Source organism: Orcinus orca, chromosome 18, assembly GCF_937001465.1.
Source record: "Orcinus orca chromosome 18, mOrcOrc1.1, whole genome shotgun sequence".
NCBI classification, from domain to species: domain Eukaryota; kingdom Metazoa; phylum Chordata; class Mammalia; order Artiodactyla; family Delphinidae; genus Orcinus; species Orcinus orca.
Genome location: NC_064576.1, coordinates 75195591 through 75217452, shown reverse-complemented (window position 1 = coordinate 75217452; position 21862 = coordinate 75195591). Strand labels below are relative to the sequence as shown.

The window sequence follows — 21862 nt, the reverse complement described above, 5'->3', positions numbered from 1 at the left end:
CCCCTCCCCTTCCTCCCCTCCCCCTCCCCTTCCTCCCCTCCTCTTCCCCCTCCCCTCCCCTTCCTCCCCTCCCCTTCCCCGTCCTCTCCCCTTCCTCCCCTCCCCCGTCCCCTCCTCTTCCTCCCCCGTCTCCTCCCCTCCCCTTCCTCCCCTCCCCTTCCTCCCCTCCCCTTCCTCCCCTCCCCTTCCTCCCCTCCCCTTCCTCCCCTCCCCTTCCTCCCCCTCCCAGCGGCCCCTGCGTGGCCGCCGGCCCCACTCACTCCCAGCGGCCCCTGCGTGACGGTCGCGCTTCCGGAGGTGCGTGCGGACAGCCGCAGTATACTTGAGCTGCGCCATCTCCACACCGTTGGGCGGTCTTCGCGTCCGCTGGGCTCCGCGTTCGCGCAGGGTCGCGGCTGGGTGGGAGCGATGCTGCCCGGCCCGCTTGGGCCTTGAGGCGGGAGCGGCGAGCCGAGCCACTAGTTTGCCAACCGCGCCGAGCCCGCAGCCATGTCCGCGGGGTTCTCCTTCGGGAGCAGCACGCTGGGCTCCTCCACCGTGGCCGCCAGCGGGAGCGGCACGGGAGGCGGGTTCTCCTTCGGGACCGCGGCGTCTAGGTAACCGCGAGCGGCCTCCTTCCCGGCGGGGCTGGGGCGTGTGGCCTGGGGGTCGCGGGCGGCTGGGGCGGGGGGCGCCGGCTTCCACGCGGAGGCCCGGCCGCGGTTTCGCCGCTTCTCTGGGCCTATCCCGGCGCCCGGTGAATGTCGCAGGGATGAATGGAGCTCAGGTTGTCGGATCTAAGCTCTTTTTAGAAAAAGAGACTTAATAGGAAATTGTAAGGGGGACAAAGACAAATTTCTCCCCGATAATTGAGACGCCATTGCAGGATATACGTTTTGGGACATTAATGATTTCGTGGTTATTTTAAACGCGCTTTCAAACCTTTTGTGCCTTATGGGGCCCTATCTGTCCTCTTGGTTTTTTTGTTTCAAATACTTGTTACAGCACTTTTCGGTGGTAGTTTTGAACAGTATGTGCAAATTAGTATATCACAGGTGAGGATATTGTGCTGACTCTCATTGTCTTTTACTTAAATTGTGAAATGTAGGCGCCATAGTCATCGTCTTTGTGCAGCCTGCTACCTCACCTCTTCAAGTGATAACAATTTGGCCAGCAGACGTCCAGAAAGAGGCAATTAAAATAAAGATCATTTTAATGATGCGAGGTTTGCTCTTTAGAGCTCAAACTTTTAAAGATAAAAATGGAGATCGTTAAATCAAATAGTGTGCCTAGAATGAGTTACAGGATAGCTCCCGGAGCTGGTAGATCAACAAAGCAAAAACCCTTCAATTTTGTCTGTATGGGAGGGGGTAGGGTGGGCAAAGACTACACGGTGAAGTCAGAAATCTGGAGTTCTCCTTAATAGCTCCTATGCTGTAAGTCTGTGCACTTAATCAGTAAGGCCTGATCATTTTAATGCTTTACTTGCCATTTGCTTCATTTCCAGGGCCACCACCCTGTTGCAGGCTCTTGTCATTCGTGGAACAAATGTTTGTTGAACGCATTCCTAAGTAGTAGGCTCCCCTTTAGGTGGTAAGATAAATAAGTCCTGCTCTCCTGAAGCTTACATGAAAGATCGTAATACTTAATGATTCCTGCCAGCTTCTCAACCAGTAACCTTCTCCTGTTAGATGAAAACTGCTCCCATCACCTCCTACTTTGATTAGTTCTCTGGAATCCCAGTTGCTGTCTCAACTGCTTTTACATCAACTTTTTTTTTTTTTAACAACGTTGTAGCCAGATTTAAAAAAAAAAAAAATTCCCATTGCCTCCCTTCAATGATTTTCCACTATCCTTGGAATGAAGTAAAATAAACCTTACCATGGTCTGCAAGGCCCAGTCTGGAACCTCTTCAGACATCCTGAGCCCATCTTCTCATTTTTGTTTGCTCCAATTCAGTGATTCAGACCCAACTGTAAAAGAAAATAATAATAACATCTACAGGCATACAGATAAGTAACTGACACAGTTTCAGCGAAAGATACTACCCTTACTCTTTGATATTTTCTATGCACTTTGATATTTTCTTTTTTTTGGCCTGATATATTTTTTTTTTTTTTTTGCAGTACGCGGGCCTCTCACCGCTGCGGCCTCTCCCGCCGCGGAGCACAGGCTCCGGACGCGCAGGCCCAGCGGCCATGGCTCACGGGCCCAGCCGCTCCGCGGCACGCGGGATCCTCCCGGTCCGGGGCACGAACCCATGTCCCCTGCATCGGCAGGCGAACTCCCAACCACCGCGCCACCAGGGAAGCCCTGGCCTGATATTTTCTATTCTGTTCCATTTCCTTATTTTAAAATGCTGGTTGTGAGCTATTAAATTGATTTTTTGCTCATCTCATGGGTCCTGATCTTAGTTTGAAAAACACAACTTGGGCTTTTTCTCAGTTCCTCAGGTGAAGGCCAAACCCCTTCCCACTTCAGGGCAGTTCCCTCTGCCTGGAATTGCCCTACCACCTCTTGTGCTGAGCTGATGCCTGCTTGTGGGACTCAGGTGCTTACATCGGAGGGAAGCCTTTTCTGACCTGTCAGTGTAGAGAGGTTTCCATCCCTTACCCTGTACCATAGCACTTATCACAGTTGTTTCAGTTCCTTACATTTTTTGTTGACTTCTTTACGCTCCATGATGGTGGAGATCTTTTCATGCTAGTTTTCCAGGAGACACAGTGGAGCTCAAATATGTATTTGTTGAATGCATGAATGATTGATAAATCTCTTTCTCTGGTTGGAAACTTCCTGAGGGCAGGGCCTGAGTCTCATCTGCCACTCTGAGTCCCTGTGACAGTGCCTGGCAGGGCTTTTATAAATACTTGTTGAATGACTGAGTAAATGAATTATTAGCAATAAACTAGAAAAATGTATACATGCTGTAGAAAGGCTTGGGAAATTAATAAAAGGAGAGACGGTCTAACACCTGCCCATTGGAGTACTGGTTTGGAGGCCTAACATTCTTTTGGTAAATGCACCTGGGTTAGGTTAGCTCTCAGGTCCACGGTAAGGCAAGATTCCATTCTTCATCTGGCAGGGTCTGCTGGCTTTTCTACATCATGTCCTTGTTGAGGAATTGGCAGATAATAGTCGTTGAGGCAATAATTGGTTAGGTCTGAGGTAGCTTTTTGTTTTTCTTTAAGTGAATATTTCTGCCACAGAAATTTCTCCTTTGCTTCTCTGGTAAAGTAAGATTTTACTTTGATATATTTTCTTTGGTAATGTTTTCAACTTTATGAACTTGTGAAACACTTCATTGTATCTTTACTTATCTTAGATTGTCAAGAAATTTTAAATACTTTAATTGTCTTAAAAATACATACTTTCACTGTATATCTTTTGTGTATTTATGGAATAGCAGTAAAAACATGGGATTACTGACTTGTTTGGGAGGAAGGGTAGCATAATAAACATTTCCTTAATTTGATTCTTCATAATTTGCCAACAAAATGTTTCTTAAAAATACGTTTTGGTTCAGTTGTGCTTTAATTCTGGGTGAGACCTTGCAGCCCTGCTCTGCCAGCCCCCTGTGCTTATATACACAGAGGGGCACGTACACACGTGCTAATAGGGAAAGACACAATTTGGGTGCACCCTCTCCTTTTTCCTGCTCAGTGTTGATGACTGATTTCAGGTTCTCCTTCCTTGAAAACTCCTCCCTCTCCGTTGCCCTCACAGTGGTTAACTGGCGTAGAGCCTTGTACATGATATGTTTAGTTGAATTTATAAGTGCTTCTTATGGTAACAGTAGCAACAGCATTTATTGAGTGAAGTTAATTTGCCCTTCGTAATCTCTAAATCTTTACCAAAAATCTTAAGTGGGTACTGTTATTCCCATTTTGCTGGTGAGGAGATAGAGGCCCAGAAACATCATGTCATACAAGTACCAGCACGTTGGAGAGCTGGTACCGGAGCCTGGTCAGAGCAGTACTGCCTGCCCCTTCCATTGAAATGCCGCAGGCTTTGAAGCTTTTTTAAAAAACTGACATGCAGTTCCGCCATGGTGTTTACGTCTATGTGGAAGGCCAGGGAGAGAAGTAATAAAGATACATATGTAGCATGAACGGGATTTCCCATTATGTTATACATGTTGTAATCTCGCTTAACTCTCCGACATAATTTTTGAAGTGTCAGATTGTCAAGATTTTTTGGCTTGTTTTCGTTTGTTCTACCATTTATAGGTAGCAAATTTTAGCCTCTGCAGCTTGCTAAGAACAGTTGAAAAGCTGTAAACTTTGTTCACATCACTTGTTATTATCAGCTGCTCTTTTCTAAGCTTTCAGAACCTCTGAAGAGGGTTTCTGCTGATCTTACACAGTCTTTTTAGAGGGGAGCTTTGCTTTGCAGCTTCCTCGTGCCAGGGTATGTCTATTCTTGTCCCTCATCCCCACCCCCAGGGCTGGCGATACAGCAACAGAGAGGTGGTGGGGACAGCTTCGAGTAACGTTCCTATTTCTGGGCATGTCTTTATGTGAGCAGTCGGGGAAGAACAAATGAGCTTAGCAGTGTGAATTGTACATACATAGTTCAGAAGGAAAATGATCCGTATTTGTAGGATTTCCTATGGCTGTTCTAAAATACGCTAGCTTTCAAACAAAAACTGGTGAAAGCAGGATATATGTGATCTTGTTTATGATTCCTTGGCATCTGAAATCCTAAATGCTATAGATTCTGCTTTTCTTGAAGACTGCTGTTGCATTTTTTAAGAATAATTTTGTATGTGGATTTATTTTTATAGAGAACAGAAAAATATTTGAACGTGGTTGGTTGAAGGTGAGTTGTGATTACTTTTGTATCCTGTGGAGATGTGTGAGGTGCTTAAATGGAGAAATAACCTCGAAGAGCTAACTTGCGTTTCCCTTAAATAAGTATTGGCTCTAGTAGACTTTATTTTGTGTTTTCTATGAACAAGCAGCCCTTCTGTGGGGCTCAGTCTTGGGAGCCTCGGGAGCACGGCAGCTCCAGTGACAGCACCTGCTCCTTCTGCTGGCTTCGGAGCCGGGCTCTTTGGATCTAAACCTGCCACTGGGTTCACTCTAGGAGGAACGAACACAGGTAAGGAGGGTTGTCAGATTCTCAGGGAGTGGGTTTGGGGTATTCATTCTTTGCAGGTTCTGTCCTGTGTCTCCTCCCTTTACAAGGATCGTCACTGGTGGTAGACCTAAAAAATGGTAAATACTGAGATGAAAAGGCAGACAGGGATGTGGGATCAAGGGTCAGAGATAGGGCCAGCCATTAGCTGTGACTTACTTCAGTGTAAGGAAGGACAACACACACATACATTTAAGAATTAAAGGAAATAAATCTATTTAAAAGTAATGAATTAAAGTAATTCAAGTTTATGTTAGATTATGTAATGCAGTGTTTTATCTTGGTGAAGATTGAGTCAAGTTTACAATTTGGACATTAATTAATTTAGCATATGGGACAGTCAGCTTCCTTTTTTTTTTTTTTTTTTTTTTTTTTTTTGGTACGCGGGCCTCTCACTGCTGTGGCTTCTCCCGTTGCGGAGCACAGGCTCCAGACGCGCAGGCTCAGCGGCCATGGCTCACGGGCCCAGCTGCTCCGCGGCATGTGGGATCTTCCCGGACCGGGGCACGAACCCGCGTCCCCTGCATCGGCAGGCAGACTCTCAACCACTGCGCCACCAGGGAAGCCCTCCTATTTTGCTATAACATTATAATTTACATACCTAAGAGATGTTTCAGATTTTTTTATTATTAAAACAATTGTTGCACTGGGAAAAGGGCAGGAGGTAAAGGTTTCTGGTGGGCATTTCAATAATAAAAAGTTTTAAAAAACAATACAGATATTTGGGCTTCCCTGGTGGTGCAGTGGTTGAGAATCTGCCTGCCAATGCAGGGGACACGGGTTCGAACCCTGGTCTGGGAAGATCCCACGTGCCGCGGAGCAACTAGGCCCGTGAGCCACAACTACTGAGGCTGCGTGTCTGGAGCCTGTGCCCCGCAACAAGAGAGGCCGCGACAGTGAAAGGCCCGCGCGCTGCAATGAAGAGTGGCCCCCGCTTGCCGCAACTAGAGAAAGCCCTCGCACAGAAACGAAGACCCAACACAGCCAAAACTAAAAAAAAAAAAAAAAAAAAAAAAAAGTATAGCATTGTCTAGAGTCTGTGCATGTACTTTATTTCTGATATTTAATTTAAAAAATACAGATATTTTGTTATTATAAGCCAGAAATATGCTTCACTGGATCCACCATTTTAAAAGTTTACTTCCTTATTTACCTCTATTCTCTGCCCTCAGAGTCTCTTGGTCTGTGTAACCACCTTTTGCATTGAGCTGCCAGCCTTGACTGCAGCACTTTCACAGCTACACAGAGACCGTGGAAGAACTGCAGGCGTAAACGTGAGACCAGCCAGTGTGCCTCTTGAGACAGTGCCGGTGTTTTGTTTGGACTAGCTTTTTTTCCTCCTTGCCGGATTTTGTTATAGGCAATAGTTGTTTGCACTTTACAACTCTTAATCCCTAATTGATCAAATTATACACAGCCTATGATACGAGAACCAGTGCTATAGAAGGAACGCTGTATTAGGCAGTGGTTGTGGTGGAAGATACTGTGATACGCGTTAGCCTTACCAGCAGTGTCATCACTCCCTGAGGGTGATTCCAAGTCTTGCCCTGTTACAGGCCAAAAGAATGCCATCTGCCACTGGTGATTAAAGTTTATTTCTCTTTTTGTCCCCAGGAATAGCAACAGCTGTAACTACAGGATTAACTCCGAGTAGGAATTTTTGAGGGAAGGTCCCAGATCTCTGGTTTTTCTACTCTTTCCTAATCTCTCACAGAGCTGGGCTATAGAAGAAACATATAAGGAACTGAATATAGATCATAGATACTGACTTTTCAAAGAACCTTTCGGTATTTGACTATTTTTAAAAAATCGATGATTATGTAATCCTTTTTCAGTTCAGAAAAAAAAATTTAATACAGAATTGGCTTTTTCTGTCAAAATTTATTTCACATTTATATTTTTCAGTCATTTAAGCCCTTTTAGTGAAAAAAGAACCAAACTTTAGGCCAGAAGTCTTGGAATTAAGCGCTGGTTGTACCTCTAAATAATTGTGAGGCCTTAGATGGTCATATCTGGCGGCTTTTAGTTATCTGTCAGATGAGGGTATTGTAATCAAAAGGTTTTGAATTCCCTTCCAGCTCAAAAATATCGTGGTTCTCTATTGTGATATGCTGCAGGGAATGTGGGTAACCAGGGTGACGGCACCTTGACCTGGATGCCAGGAAATGATGTGAAAGGACGAGAGGACAGTGAGGAACCGCAATTAAAGTGACTTAATTTAATTAAATGTAAACTTAAAATTGAAATAAATTAAAGATTGGTGAACTTTCCTCACTTAGATGCCACTTACATGTTATCAACAGAAAGCACGTCTGTCTACCACCAAAGTTTCGGACAGGACTGGTTACAAGGGCGAGCAGTTGGATCCTGTCCTGAGATTTTAGAGCCTGTGCGTGTTTCACAGCACGTTACTCTGGCAGGGACTTCCACTTGTGGCAAGGACGATCCAGAAGCATAGTTTCTGACTTCTTTTCTCTGAGTGCCTTCAGGAGAAGCCAAAATGCAGGTCATTCATAAATTCTCCGTTTAGTAACTTAGCGTAACTACTGGTTCCTGGCTGTGGCCGGGAGTCTACACAATGCCTTGATCATTGAGTATCAGCGGAAGGTGGTGCAGGACCCTGATGAGGTCAGGGGCCGCTGGGTGCCTGAGCAAGACCTTCAGCCTGTTGTGAGGCAAAGGGAGCAGGCAGGCCGAGCGATGGGTTCTTGTGTCATCTGACATGCGCTCTAAGAGACGCATGAAAGGCACTAGGAAGGCTGAGGAGGAGGAGAGGAGTTGTTGATTGGCGGGGCAGGAAGCACTGTTCCAGGCAGGAGGGGAGAGCGCAGAGGCCAGTCGTCAGAGGATCCAGGGAAACAGGAAAGGTACTTTGCTCGTGGAGTTTAGGATTCTGAGGGTAGGCATGGTAGGAAGAGGAGATTGGCGGAGCGGGTTAGGACCACATAGGAAAGGGTTTTGGGTACCAAGCCTTTAGAATCTATTTTAAAGACTAATGTATAGACTTAGTGGGAACCTTAAGTCGGGGGAATCGCCAGCATGTTATTTTGTTCTTTTTTAAAGTAACTGAGATAATTCCAAGAGTAGATTAGAGGTTGGAGGAGACTGATCATGGAGGTTATTGTAATAGTTCTTGAGAGAGAGATGGCCTGAACTAAGGTTTTTGAGGATGTTTGTAATCCAGGGATATCTCTGAAGTAGAATTGACAGGACTTGTACTGATAGAATACAGGGGAGCGAGGGAATGTCAAGGATGATTATGATTTCTGGCTTGAGCAACCACATTGGCCCTGGGGGATTTAGGAAATTTTTTTATAGGGAGATGTGTAGGGGTCCAGAGGGACATCCAGGTAGAGCTATAGCCTTTGGAGATTCAGGTAGATGTAGATTTAGACCCATGAACCTATAGTGAGATTCTGAAAGTGGGTGAGATATTTCAGGAAGTGAGGGAGCAAGAATGGAGCCATCGGGAGGAGCATTTAAGAAGTGGACAGAGATACACAACTAGTACGTGTAAAGCAGATAGACAGCGAGGACCTGCTGTATAGCACAGGTAACTAGATTCAACATCTTGTAATAACCTATAATGGAAAAGAATCTGGAAAAGAATGTGTGTGTGTGTGTGTGTGTGTGTGTGTGTGTATAAAACTGAATCACTTTGCTGTACAGCTGAATCGCTGTAAATCAGCTATACTTCAATTTAAAAAAAGAGGCGAGGGCTTCTCCGGTGGCGCAGTGGTTAAGAATCCACCTGCCAGTGCAGGGGACACGGGTTTGAGCCCTGGTCCGGGAAGATCCCACATGCGGCGGAGCAACTAAGCCCATGCGCCACAACTAATGAGCCCACGTGCCACAATTACTGAAGCCAGTGCGCCTAGAGCCCATGCTCCACAGCAAGAGAAGCCACCACAATGAGAAGACCACGCACCAGAACGATGAGTAGCCCCTGCTCGCTGCAACTAGAGAAAGCCCACGCGCAGCAACGAAGACCCAGTGCAGCCAAAAATAAGTAAATAAATTAAAAAAATAAAAAGAGGTGAACCGAGGAGGGAGATGGACAGAAGGGACTGGAGGGCACTGACAGACACGGAAGCAGAGGAGGAGGATTTCAAGCAGCAGAGAAGATGTTTTAAACAGTCTTGGAGAAGAAGGACTGTGTTCTGTTGAGTGTAAAGGAAAGGAGGGGGAAGTGCCGTTTTAGGTGTATTTAGAGGTAGGGCTGAGATTGAGTTTCAGTATTACCGCATAGATTGGATTTTCATCTTTAGTGTGCACCCTGATTTGGTGAATGGTTTTTCTCTCTCATACGTATATAAGTACATATACCTTTGTTCCATCTACGAAAAGTAGACTTCTAGGCTCCTGATTGATACCTGTGTAATACACATGCAGCTACGGCAAGCTGGGATATTTTTTTACAGGCCCACCGGCCACCACCTCTGCGTCCACGGCAGGCTTCAGCTTAGGCTTCAGTAAACCCGCGGCGTCCGCCACACCGTTTGCGCTGCCCATCACGTCTGCCTCGGCTGGCGGTCTCACGCTCTCGTCCGCTCTGACGTCGACTCCTGCAGGTGAGGCGTGTCGGGGAAGGGTGGCATTTTCTGGTTGAGTTCTTATTTCACTCGGTCAGTGAATGTAGGTATCCACCTTTGGTAAAGATAACTTCAGTTTGGGAGAATTTTTATTTCAGTCATTCAGCAGCGTTGACCTACTGAATTACTGGTTTGTGAAGATCAGCCTTGAGCATTAAAGCAGCAGAGGCCCTCTTGGAAGTTGGTCTCGTCTCTTTACAGAGCAAAGCAGGGGAGCGGGTGAGAGGGCACACGTGAAACTCTTGATGTCTGCGTTGTTTTCAAGGCGCACTTTGGTGACAGGGAAGGGTAGAGAGTTTGCATAAACCTTGCTTGCCTTAGGATTCATCTGGTTTTGAGTGTGGAGCTGGTGGCCTGGGTTGAAAACTCTATTACTGTCTGGAGTCACTTACCTGATACCATGCTGGTATTAACCAAAGCCCTTATTTCTGTCACTGGTTTTTGCTTTAAAGGTACTATTTCTTTCTGTTCTTAAGTATGTATAATGTTAGCTTTAGTGAGTGGTTTTTCTCAAGAGCCAGGTTTATCGTGACGTCAGTTTTTAAGAAGGTGTCTTGTGTTTTCTGTGATGCTCGCGCTCTTGGGGGCTTACGGGCTCACTGTTTATAGCGTCCACAGGATTCACTCTGAGCAGCCTGAGTGGGACGGCAGCTGCAGCCACCACTGCACCAGCAGGCCTCTCTTTAGGGGGAGCCTTGACGGGTTTGGGAGGGCCGCTTTTCCAAAGCGCAAGCACGGCAGCATCAGGTAACTGTGATATTTACTCTCCAGAAGAGTAAATATTCATGTTTAAATTTACTGTCTTTGTTTTGGTCTTTTGAGCAGATCATGTGGTCTCTTGAACCTTTATGTTTTCCTTTTAGTGTAAAAACTGAATTATAAAATAAAGTTGTTCATACATTATTGCTATATTTTAGAAATGCATTTTCTCAGCATTGACTGACTAGGTAAGGAGGCAAGAAAGAGCCTGTTTCCGGAGTCAGTAAACTATTCTATAGAGAAATTTGTCTTTTTAATAAACGGCAGTTGGATAGTCTTGAATCGTTTAGCCTCTAAATTCACTGTGGCACAACTTGACCTCATAAGCCGGGTTCTGGGAATGGCTTTCTGTTATAGATGTTAGGAAAGGGTGTTAGAGTGCTTTGAAGTCAGGACATTAAAAACAAGTATTAAATGATTTTATTATAGTCAATTTTGTAAGTGTCTTCTAATAAATCATTAGTTGACTATAATGTACATTTCTTTGCAGGATAAATAAACATCTTTCCCAAAGATTCCCATGGGAGCAAACCACAAAAATAATAGAAACAAGAGTTAGAGGGTAGTTTTTGTGTCTTGTTATTAAGTTTTTAGGTCTGTTCTGAATTTTGTTAGGTTCTTTGACACAATATTCAATGCTTACTTTATGGTTATGTTAACCTAAACGTGCCACTGATTTTTTAAAAATTCATAACATTCATTCAGCTGTGTTTTTTAACACATTATCAGGATTTAAATCCAGTTTTCATTTATCCCATGCTCTTATCCAGTATATCCTGCTATTTCCTGTTTTTAAAGTAAATAGCATCTTGTCTAAAAAGAACACAATTGTGTCAGCTTGAGAATGCATGGACTTATGTGATTGACCAGTGCAGGATCTTTGAAATTTTGCTTATTTTATTTATTTATTTAATTTAATTTATTTTATTTATTTTCCCCCAGCTTTGTTGAGGTGTGATTGACAAATAAAATTGTGAGATATTTAAAGTGTACAACATAAAGATTTGACTGTATACATTGTTTCCCCCCCATCAAGTTAATTAACACATCCGGTACTACATTATTTTAAAAGTATAGAATTCCAAAGCATGATTGGAAGACAAGATGTATTCACCTGAAAATATGCAAACTAAAACTGCTTTGATAGAGAGGGTTTAAAAACAACAAATAAAATCGAGTATCCACAAATATCCATGAACAGATATATTCTGGCCGTTTTAATAAACAAAATCACATCATTCAAACTACATATACCATTGAATCCAAGCGAGATTATCAGTCTTTGTCCAAAGCATGCTCTAGACTTGTATCTTACTATTTGTCTAAATCAAGAATGAAAATAATCTGGGATCCAACTTAAATGTATTTGAGTGCTTTGGTCAGTGGGGAAATCATTATAAAGACTGAGGAACTTCATGAGTGGCATCTGGCTTGTTTGTAGGACTTGGACAAAATGCTTTAGGTCTGTCTCTGGGAACTGCAGCAGCTACTTCAGCTGCTGGCAACGAAGGCCTTGGAGGTATAGATTTTAGCAGCTCATCGGATAAAAAGAGTAAGTAATGTTACTCTTAATTTCACGTTCTAACAGTCCTGTTTACGGAACTTAAATTCCTATGTCTGGAAGATTGTTAGTTAAATATTCAATAGTAAAGGTATTATTTTTAAGTTTGCATTATAGTTCACAAATTTTGTGTGTGTTGTGCATTTAAGATTTTATTTTTGTAGACAGATTTGTATGTGCATATGTCTTATGTAACTATCTTAATGCGTGTTTTAATATGCATTTTAAAAATCGGGACCGTGTACATGTTTTGTAACCTGTTCTTTCTCGTGTGATATATCACAAGTTTTAGTCAGTGTCCGTAATTCTTTACAAATATTTTAATGCTGCTTAATGTCAGTTTTATGAATGGATGTGTCATCGTGCAGTCAGCCACCATCCTGCGGTTAGTGTTTGTTTCCAGATCTTCGCTCTGGGAAGCATCACTGTATTGGGTATCCTTGTAGAGAGAGGCAACATAGTATGGTAGTTAAGTGTCAGCTCTGTAGCTGGTTTGCTGGCTGCAGGTCCTGGCTTAGCTGTCCCCAGGCTCTGTGACCTTATTCAGGCTATCTCGGTGCTTTGTAAAGTAGGGGAAATAACAGTCCCTGCTTCATGGGGTTGGTTTGAGGATTGCTGTTTGTAAAACCTTAGGAGAGCCAGGCACGCAGAAGATGCTGTGTGCTTTTATTATAAATTTTGTTCATATTTTGGTTATTTCCTTAGGGCAGATACCTAGAAATTGAATCATAGGCTTATAGGGAGGGACATTTTGGAGTCTCTTGGCATATATTGTGAAATTGCTTTCCAGAAAGGTTTTACCACTTTATTTATTCACCAACCAGTATGAAAATGCCCTTCTTGCTGTGCTCTTGGCATGCCTAATATTCTTTAAAAATTTTTTTCCAACCCAAATTCATTTTGCAGTTTTTTTGTGGTTGTTGGTTCTGTGTGTGTGATCTGCTTGTTGTTTGCTTCGCAACACCTATTCTGTTTCTGATGAAAGCATGTTCGGCTGGAGCGCGTGCGTACACACTGCACTGACCGCTTGGAAGAGCTTAGAATGGCATGATGCATGAAGTTGTAAAATATTCAGTGTCCTGTATCTGTATAGGGATTTCAGAAATTGGACATGGGTTTATTGTAGGAGATACTTGTTTTAAAGAGTGAATTACTATCCTAAAAGTTGGTAAAATCCTTTTAATCTTAGAAAATTTGGATTTATTTCTCTTTGAATGAAAAATTTTAAACATAAGGTCCTGTCTCTTGTTTTTACTTAATTTTCTTTGTAGTAACTCCATAATTCAGAAAATAGCCTTAGATGTTTTAGCAACTTATTTTTTTTTCTCAGGTGGAGCAGCCTGTTAAGAGGGCCTTAAAAAGTGTCAGATAAAGCTCTCAGGAGTTAAACTCCTAGGCAAGAAGATTTTTCAGGGAAGATAGTTGAAAAAGGAAGATTCTTGCCCTTGAAAGAAATGGATGCACATCAGCTACATAACTATTTATGTGCACATAAGCATGTCTGTAATATGCTGTGTTTAGAGTTCGTGACAAGTCGTGACATCACCTGCTGTTTAAGAGGCATTCTAAGAAATCCTTAACAATTTTTATTTATACCTTAGTTTGTGTTAACTTAAAATTTGTATTTGGAATACATTGATAAATAACCTATTTTTACACGAAGCTTCTTGAATTTTCTAGGTGATAAAACGGGAACAAGACCAGAGTAAGTTTACAGTTTGACTTTTAAAATATTTTAATTAAAGAGTTTTACTTATTAAACTATAGGCCAATGTATGGTTGGAAGTAAATGGAACCTTATAGGTATTTAGAAGAAAAATTCTTTTAAAGTTTTTGTCAAAAATAAAATAATAAGCATAGGCTCTGGAGAGATTATGGAAGGTCAGATCTTTAAGAAAATTTATAACCATTTATTTCTAGGAAATAGTTGGCTTTTCCCCTAATAATATAAATAAACACAAATATATGTATGTGTCTTTTTAACTTAGTAAATGTTGAACAACTCATGGAACTTTACTCTTGGAGCACTTTTTATTTATATATACAAATTAAAAATGTATATATACTGTTTATTTTATATATAAATTACTGTCCCAGCACCATTCACTGATATTGAAGAGGGAGAATAGCCTCCATGTACGTCATATATACATTTGAAGATCATTATTTTCTTGCCAATTGTATTCTCACATAATTTCTATTACATTAAATAAAACATTTGTAAGTAAATGACGAAGCTCCCGCCTCCCAAACATCTTGTGTGTATTTGTTACGTAAAGGGGGAAGCAGCGAGAGCCTGCCGTTTGCCCAGGGTTATGTCCCCGAAGTTGTACAGATCTGCGGCTCCCGCCATTACAGCCCAGTTACATTTATTCCTGTCTTCCTTAAATAGTCATCAATCCTTTAAGCTACTCCTAGGTCTTATTTTGTTGAAGAACAGATTGACATTGTAAACTATTGTGAGCAACTCATTGTGAGAAGTTTTTCAGACTTCCTTTAGTGAATGCTGTAATATTTTTGAACTGAATGAAAAGTCAGTCATGGAATTTTTGAGCTGGAGGAACTTAGATTAATATTTCATCCCGTCTGTAGTATTTTCTTATTTTGTTCTTGAACATTTAGTCAAATGCATCTACGTGTACTTATAATAGATGCCAATCTCCTTAGAAAAGAAACCTCCATGTCAGATGAATTGTTATTTTGTAGATCATGAAGTTTATTGTTCTTTATAAAGAACTTCAAAATCATCCAGGAAGACTGTAAATGGGGAATATTTGCTCTGTTTTCTTGTATCTTAACACATACTGTTGTAGAACTCAGCTGTCAGCTTTTTTTTCCTAACATCTTTATTAGAATATAATTGCTTTACAATGTTGTGTTAATTTCTGCTGTACAACACAGTGAATCAGCTATAGGTATGGAAGACCTAAAGAGACATTTCTCCAAAGAAGATATACAGATAGCCGTCAGCTTTTTATGATCTGTGGTATTAATGCGCCTGTGGCATCTTTCTTAGGGACAGTAAAGCACTGAAGGATGAGACTCTACCTTCTGTCATCTGCCAGGACGTGGACAACCTGCAGTAAGTGTGTGAGGTGTCATCAGTAGATGAATCAGACTGGAGTGCTGGGAGGCATTTCAGGGGGACCCTCTCCTCCTCCTAAGTGTTTTAACTTGGGGAGCATTGTGGTGCTTTTAGAAATCAGGGAGAACACAGAACAATGGAATTAAATAAATAAAGGAATTAAAATTCTGTGACTGCCATTCTGTGAACTGTAGGTGAATTTTTAATAGTTGCTTGTTAAAACACTTGGACTTAAAACTCTCACCAGTCTACTTTTTTTTCTGTATAAAACCAAAGGTGTATTTTTTTAAAACTGAGTTTTATTTATTTTTTTAGGAAATTTGTGAAGGAACAAAAACAAGTCCAAGAAGAAATTAGTAGAATGTCTTCAAAAGCAATGCTTAAAGTGCAGGAAGATATTAAAGCTCTGAAGCAGCTTTTGTCATTGGCTGCCAGTGGATTACAGAGGAACACTCTCAATATTGACAAATTGAAAATAGAAACTGCTCAGGTAAACTGACATTTCATTGTAGGATTTTTGTTTGTTTGTTTTTCAAATAGAAATAGGTCTTTTTAAAATTATGAAGTTTCATACCGACATGCTATAAGAAAACCGTACAGCGCATATACTTTTAAATTACTATACTAATAGTTACTGGGTTTTATTGAGCATTTACTATGTATGAGGCAGTATTCTAAGCAATTTAGATATATTAACCTAGTGATTTTTCACAACAGCCCTATGAGGTAGGTACTGTTATTACCTCAAACAAGAAAACAGGAGAGCTTTGTTTCCAAGAGCGTAGATTCAGACCCTGGTGACCCAGCTCTAAGCTTATGCTCCGACTGCTTTGTTTCACAAGTGTGCCTACTGCCTAAATTATTATATTATACAAGAGGGAAAAACACATTTTTTTTAATCTGTCAGTTGTTAAATATAAATTATATCATGCTTTATAGATATTAAGTTCCAGTGACTTGCTAGTTTCGTTAGGTCTTAGTTAATAAAAATGGTAATGAGGCTAATACCTTCTGTCACTAATGTCTACTTGCTTCTTGTCCCGGTGGTATAATATATAACGTAAAATATTTTCTTTACATCAGTGGGGAAGAATGATAGATGATTTACTTGTTTTATATTTCACAGTTATACAGTATACTTGATCTGATCGTGGCAATCTAGAAATCTTTCCCTAAAGTTTTCCCTGATCTGTTAATGAACTTTATGTGATATGCCTTTTTAATGGGTTTATCAGAGTGCTATGCTTTTCATAAATTAAGTGATAATATTTTAAGTAAAAATTTTTTAAGTGCTTTGTGTCTTTTTATTGAACTGTAATTGACATATAACATTATTAGTTTTAGGTGTACAACGTAATGATTCAATGTTTGTGTATGTTGTGAAATGATGACCACAAGAAGTCTAATTAATACCCATCAGCACAAATAGTTACAATTTTTTTTCCTCTTCAGATGAGAACTTTTAAGATCTACGGTCTTAGCAACTTTCAGATGTACAGTGTATTGTTGTTACCTGTTGTCACCAGGCTGTAGGTTGTATCCCCAGGACTTATGTATTTTGTATATACAGTGTAGTGTTGTTACCTGTTGTCACCAGGCTGTAGGTTGTATCCCCAGGACTTACGTATTTTGTAACTGGAAGTTTGTACCTGCTTATGTGTCTTTAAGTCAACTATTGGAGAATACTTCGTGACATTTTTAATAAATGTGTTACCAAAAAAAAGCTAATCTAAACTATGATACTTAAAGAGGATTCAAAGGCTTTATTGTCTGCTTTCACGTTTCCCGGTCACTTAACAAATGCTTTGGTTAAATATGAATAAAGTATTCCCCCATGTTTCCTGCCCACTTATTCTTCCCTTATCATCAGATATTCCAGATATCAGAATTCCTAGGAGGAACAGAATGTTACTTAAGCCTTTAGACTGTGGAGAGTGTTTTGACTCTGATGAAACATTATAGGAAATTCTAAATTTCATGTGTGAAATTTTTATGAAATTATATGCACAAGGTCATTATCAAAGTAATAGAGGAGGCAAACTCAAGGGAAAAAAATGAACACAAGAATGGGAACCATTGTAACTCTCACACTGGGTGATTCCATCCACAAGCACTTGTGAGACACTTGTCACATAACCAGACTTGTCTTTCAGAGACAAAAGGAGAACTCCAAAGTACTAAAGTCTCGTGGGGTAAGTGAAGTGCTCAAAGACTGAGAGAGAAGAGGGTGGGAGTCAAGAGTTCCCTTGAGGGAAAATGGCTTCTGAGTTGCGTTGAGGAAAGTTTATATGAGAACTCAAAGGGGTTTGCTCTGTGGTTTCTCTTATTTCAAATACACAGGGATTCGTGCTGTACCCACAGTCTCGTGAATTGCCAGTTGAAAACAGAAACATTCTGACTCCCTTAGTGAAGGAGTTATCCATCTTATTAAATCCAAAACCTTTTGTTCAAAGAAAGCCTTTCTGGGAAATAAAAGCAATTCTGAGGTAAGGAGCAGCGTTGAAGTTGTGAAGACCAGAACCTTATGGAAGCGAAGTCTTTCACATGCCCCGTTTGGGGGACATCACTTAAGAGTTCAGATAAGTTGCGTGGTTAATGTTTTCTATGGGCAGGGCAGGTGCCACGTGGTTCATTGAAGTTATATTGCTGAATCCACAAATTCAGAGAACCTTTTTAAGTATCTGTTATGTGCAGAGCACTTCCTCTGGCATTTGGGATCAAAATGCTTACAGTATCCTAGGGAGAATGAGCTAAAGCACTCATGTAAGTGTTCCAGGGACAAGGTGTGACGGAGTGCAGAGGGCTCAGTGGGCGCTTCCAGCCCCCCTCCGGAGCAGGATGGAGCGGTAGTGGCACACTCAGAGTTGAGCCTCCAGAGCTGCGGCGGTGGTTCCCAGGCCGCGAGGAAGGGGCAGGGTGACGGGGAAGGCGCAGAGGCAGGAAGAGGGCGTGTTGGAGGACCCGCAGGCTGTTAAGCGTTATGGGAGGGGGCCCCCGCCAGTGAGACCCAGGCGCGGCTCAGCGCTGGGCAGTCCAGGCTCTGGGCCCGTGTCCAGAGTCACAGGACGGAAGGCTGAGGTGGAGGGTAACACGGAGGTGGAAGGGACAGTTAGAGACCGTTAGAGACTTCACAGCTGGGCAGTAAAATGAGGGTAGAAGTTGCTGCAGGAGACATAAAGTTAGGATAAGAGACTTCTTTTTAAGTAAGGGAAACTTAAATAGACGTTGAAATAGAGGTTGCAGAAGCAATGAAATGATAGGAATGTGGAGTGTAAGTGGGTTAGACGCATTATGAGTCTTGAAAAACCATTGGCTGGAAGATAAGAGTGGCACTGCAGAGGAGTGGAAGGGAGGTTAAGTGTGTGAGGCATACAAAATTGGGCCCCTAGACTCAGGTCTCAGGTCTTCCAGCTACGTGGCCTTGGGCAAATTACTTAATGTCTCTGTAACTTCGTCACCCACTTTACAGAGTTGTTACTGAGGAGTGACCGTGATAATAGAAGGGGAGCCTGTAGCACAGGGCTTGGTACACAGTAAGTAAGTACCCAGAATGTTAACTGCTGCTGTCATCAACCTCAGGGTTATTACTACTACCTTGCTTTTTTTAAATAGTGTTTTCTATAGTTGTATTATTACAGATTTTAAAATAGTAACACCGTCTTTAACTGTGGATGAATTGACTTCACAAATCCTACAGGAATCCATGGTTTCTTAAAATAGACCATAAATTTATTATAAAGTTTGTTAAAAGTGTAGTTTGTCTTGCCTGGAAGGAGGTTTTAGCACCTTGTGAAGCGGCTTCATCCATAAGTTCTCACAGCATATGAAGCTCCAGGAATGGCGTTGTTGAAGTTTCAGTCCAGAGGTAGTTGGTATTTTTAGCCTAACTTTTAATTGACTTTTTCTTTTTCTTAACCTCTATTATATCAGGAGTTAAAAAATGCTGAAATAGCTTTAAGAACCCAGAAAACACCACCTGGACTCCAACATGAGAATACAGCTCCTGCTGAGTAAGTTAAACAAATGTTTCTCTCTTTAAAAAAACAGAACAGTAAAAACAGTATACAGGGTAGGGATTTTTAGTTTACTTTGTAGCAAGTCTGGGCACCTTATGTGGATTTTTAAATTTAATTCTCATCATAACTCTGAGAGGGTATATCATCCCCATTTTATTGAAGGGTAAGTGAAGGCTAAGGTCTGAGCTTTTACCCACTATTATGCAGTTGCACTTCATATTACTTACAGGGTCTATTCTACTTGATTACATTGTGCAGATAGTAGAAACTTATACCCATAAGGACTTTCAATTAAAAAATACTTTATGATAGTCCCTTCCTTAAACAGGGCATACTAAGTATAGTTTAGCTCTTTCACGTATTTCCATAACTTTTATTTGCATACATAATAAATCTTCAGGAAGAAAAATTACAAAGTGTAGATAAGTGAACCTGAAAAACCCACCTGTACCCAGCTTGTATATTCATGTGGTTTCCATGCATGTGGTATATGTCTTGCCTGTGTTGTGCAAGAGAGTAATAGCTCATATTCTCAAATGCTTGCCATATGCCGCACAGCGCGCTTGGCCCTTCACCTGCTGTATCTGCTTTCCCACAAACCCTCCACAGCTGTCACATTCCAGTCTTAGAAATGAGGAGCCTGCGGCATGAAGAGGAGAGTCCTGAGCTTCTGCGCGGTAGGGGTCTGGTTGACTCCTGGCCCCTCACCCTTTTGTTTTGTTTTTTCTTTTTATTATAATTTCAGATTTACAAAAAAAGTTTCAAGAATGAAACAAAGAATTCTCATGTATCTTCCATCCAGATTCCCTGCATGTTAACATTTCTACTGCAGTTTCGTTCCTTGCTCTCCATATGTGTAAATACATTTTCCCCCTGGACAGTTAGGGTTGTTTGCAGACATGATACCCGTTAATGCTTGAGTACTTTAGAGTGTATTTCTTAAACATAAGGATATTCTCTTATGTAACCATAGTACAGTGATCAAAATCAGGAAATGGACAATAACAGTGATACTCCTGATATCTTATTCGGATTAGCATGGGGTGAGCTCCTTCGTTGCACTTCCTCAGTATTTTATTCTGCTGTCTTGTTCTTCATGCTGCCATCAGAGATAATTTTGAGATGGGTTGAATTGTGTGATTTTCCACTGTGAAAAGCTTTCACAGTTCCCCATTTCTCGTGGAGTCGTGTTCAGACTGCGTTTTGTGCTATTCAAGGTCCCTTTTTATCTTTCTAGCATTCTCTCGTTAAATTTATCAGAATAGTGATTATAATTACGTACTCTTTCTGTAGCACACTGTAGTGTTTTCAGATTATAAATATCAGTAGTATTTCAGATTATAAACATAAGAACTGTAAGTATTTGGCTGTAAAATCTAGTTGACAATTGCACGGGTTTTTTTGAACTTTTTCTTTTGAATTTTAGACTTATAGAAAAGTTGGAAAAATGGTAGTACAAAGAATTTTTTTATATCCCTTACCTGCTTCCCTTACTGTTAACATATTACATAATCATAGTATAATTATCAAGAACAGGATTAATATTGGTACTATATTAACCAAAATACAGAACTTATTTGAATTTTACTGTCTTTTCCACTAATGCACTTTTTCTGTTCTAGGATTCTTTTCACACTGGATTTAGTTGTTATTTCTCCTTAGTCACTTCCAATCCGTAACATTTATTCAGTCTTTCCTTTTCTTTGATGACCTTGACATTTTTGAAGAGTATTATTTTGTAGATTATCCCTTAATTGGTATTTTTTCATGATGGAGTAAGGCTGTGCATCTATTTTTCATACCTTGATAACTTACAAGTTTGGGTTTTTGTTTCAATAATACCTCTGTCACTTAAAGATACATTATGTCATCAGACTAATTCAGAGGCCCTACTTAAATAAACAGGGGCATATTTTTGTTGGAATTTTGAATATAAAGGAAACAGTGTTTTAAAACTGATCTGACTTGGTAAATGTTATTGTATAGCTACTTCAGAATCCTGGTTCAGCAGTTTGAGGTGCAGCTCCAGCAGTACAGACAACAGATTGAAGAACTGGAAAACCATCTTGCCACCCAAGCGAACAATTCACACATCACCCCTCAAGGTAATATGCTTTCCGTGGTAATTTTTTTTTTAATAGCACTGTTTTTTCAGTTAGAGAGCTTAAGCTGTTATATAGTCGATATTCTAGATTATTACTAGTAGTTGTCTTAAACTGCCGTAAGACAATTTCCTTAAAAGTCCTCGATTAGATCTTTATTTCCTATAAATATAAAATGCTTTGTTATGAATTATTATGATGTAATGGCAGATGTCCTAGGGCACCCCACCCACCCACCCCGCCCCCCAGGTTACTGATGGAGGAATCCTTCTCTCAGTCTGTTCTGCTGTCTTCTCTCATCCATGGAAGTATTGGTGTAGTTTATTCATCCTGTACATTAACTGTACCAAAAATTGGACTCAAGTAATAGAAAAATGATATCGATTGTCGTATACATATTTGTGTGATAATATGATTTTCTCTTATAGATTTGTCAATGGCTATGCAGAAAATTTATCAAACATTTGTAGCTTTAGCTGCACAACTTCAGTCTATTCATGAAAATGTGAAGGTAAGTTCTCATTGCCTGTTCATCTATCTGGACAAGTGAAGTATTTATTTGTTCATTCACAGGACAAAAGTATCCATGCTTACTACAGAAATAGCTAAAATTATATGTAAGTGAAAAAGAC

General features: G+C 41.0%; 1 protein-coding gene across 6 annotated transcripts in view; it reads left to right on the top strand.

Moving 5' to 3' along the window:
* The first annotated feature begins 273 nt into the window (after positions 1-273).
* The window catches only part of NUP58 (nucleoporin 58), a 35372-nt gene continuing 13783 nt past the window's right edge, over positions 274-21862 (top strand). Inside the window, exons 1-11 of one of the 6 annotated variants that reach the window (XM_033409397.2) lie at positions 274-596; positions 4937-5079; positions 9570-9686; positions 10317-10454; positions 11908-12018; positions 13708-13732; positions 15044-15109; positions 15428-15602; positions 19043-19122; positions 21115-21233; positions 21659-21741. In XM_033409397.2, coding sequence (XP_033265288.1) covers positions 490-596; positions 4937-5079; positions 9570-9686; positions 10317-10454; positions 11908-12018; positions 13708-13732; positions 15044-15109; positions 15428-15602; positions 19043-19122; positions 21115-21233; positions 21659-21741 — 1164 coding nt within the window. In that variant the 5' untranslated portion in view covers positions 274-489. Of the gene's footprint in view, positions 597-4936; positions 5080-9536; positions 9687-10316; positions 10455-11907; positions 12019-13707; positions 13733-15043; positions 15110-15427; positions 15603-19042; positions 19123-21114; positions 21234-21658; positions 21742-21862 lie in introns of all 6 variants that reach the window. The other 5 variants (XM_033409396.2, XM_033409398.2, XM_033409395.2 and 2 more) reach the window with 5 other exon arrangements.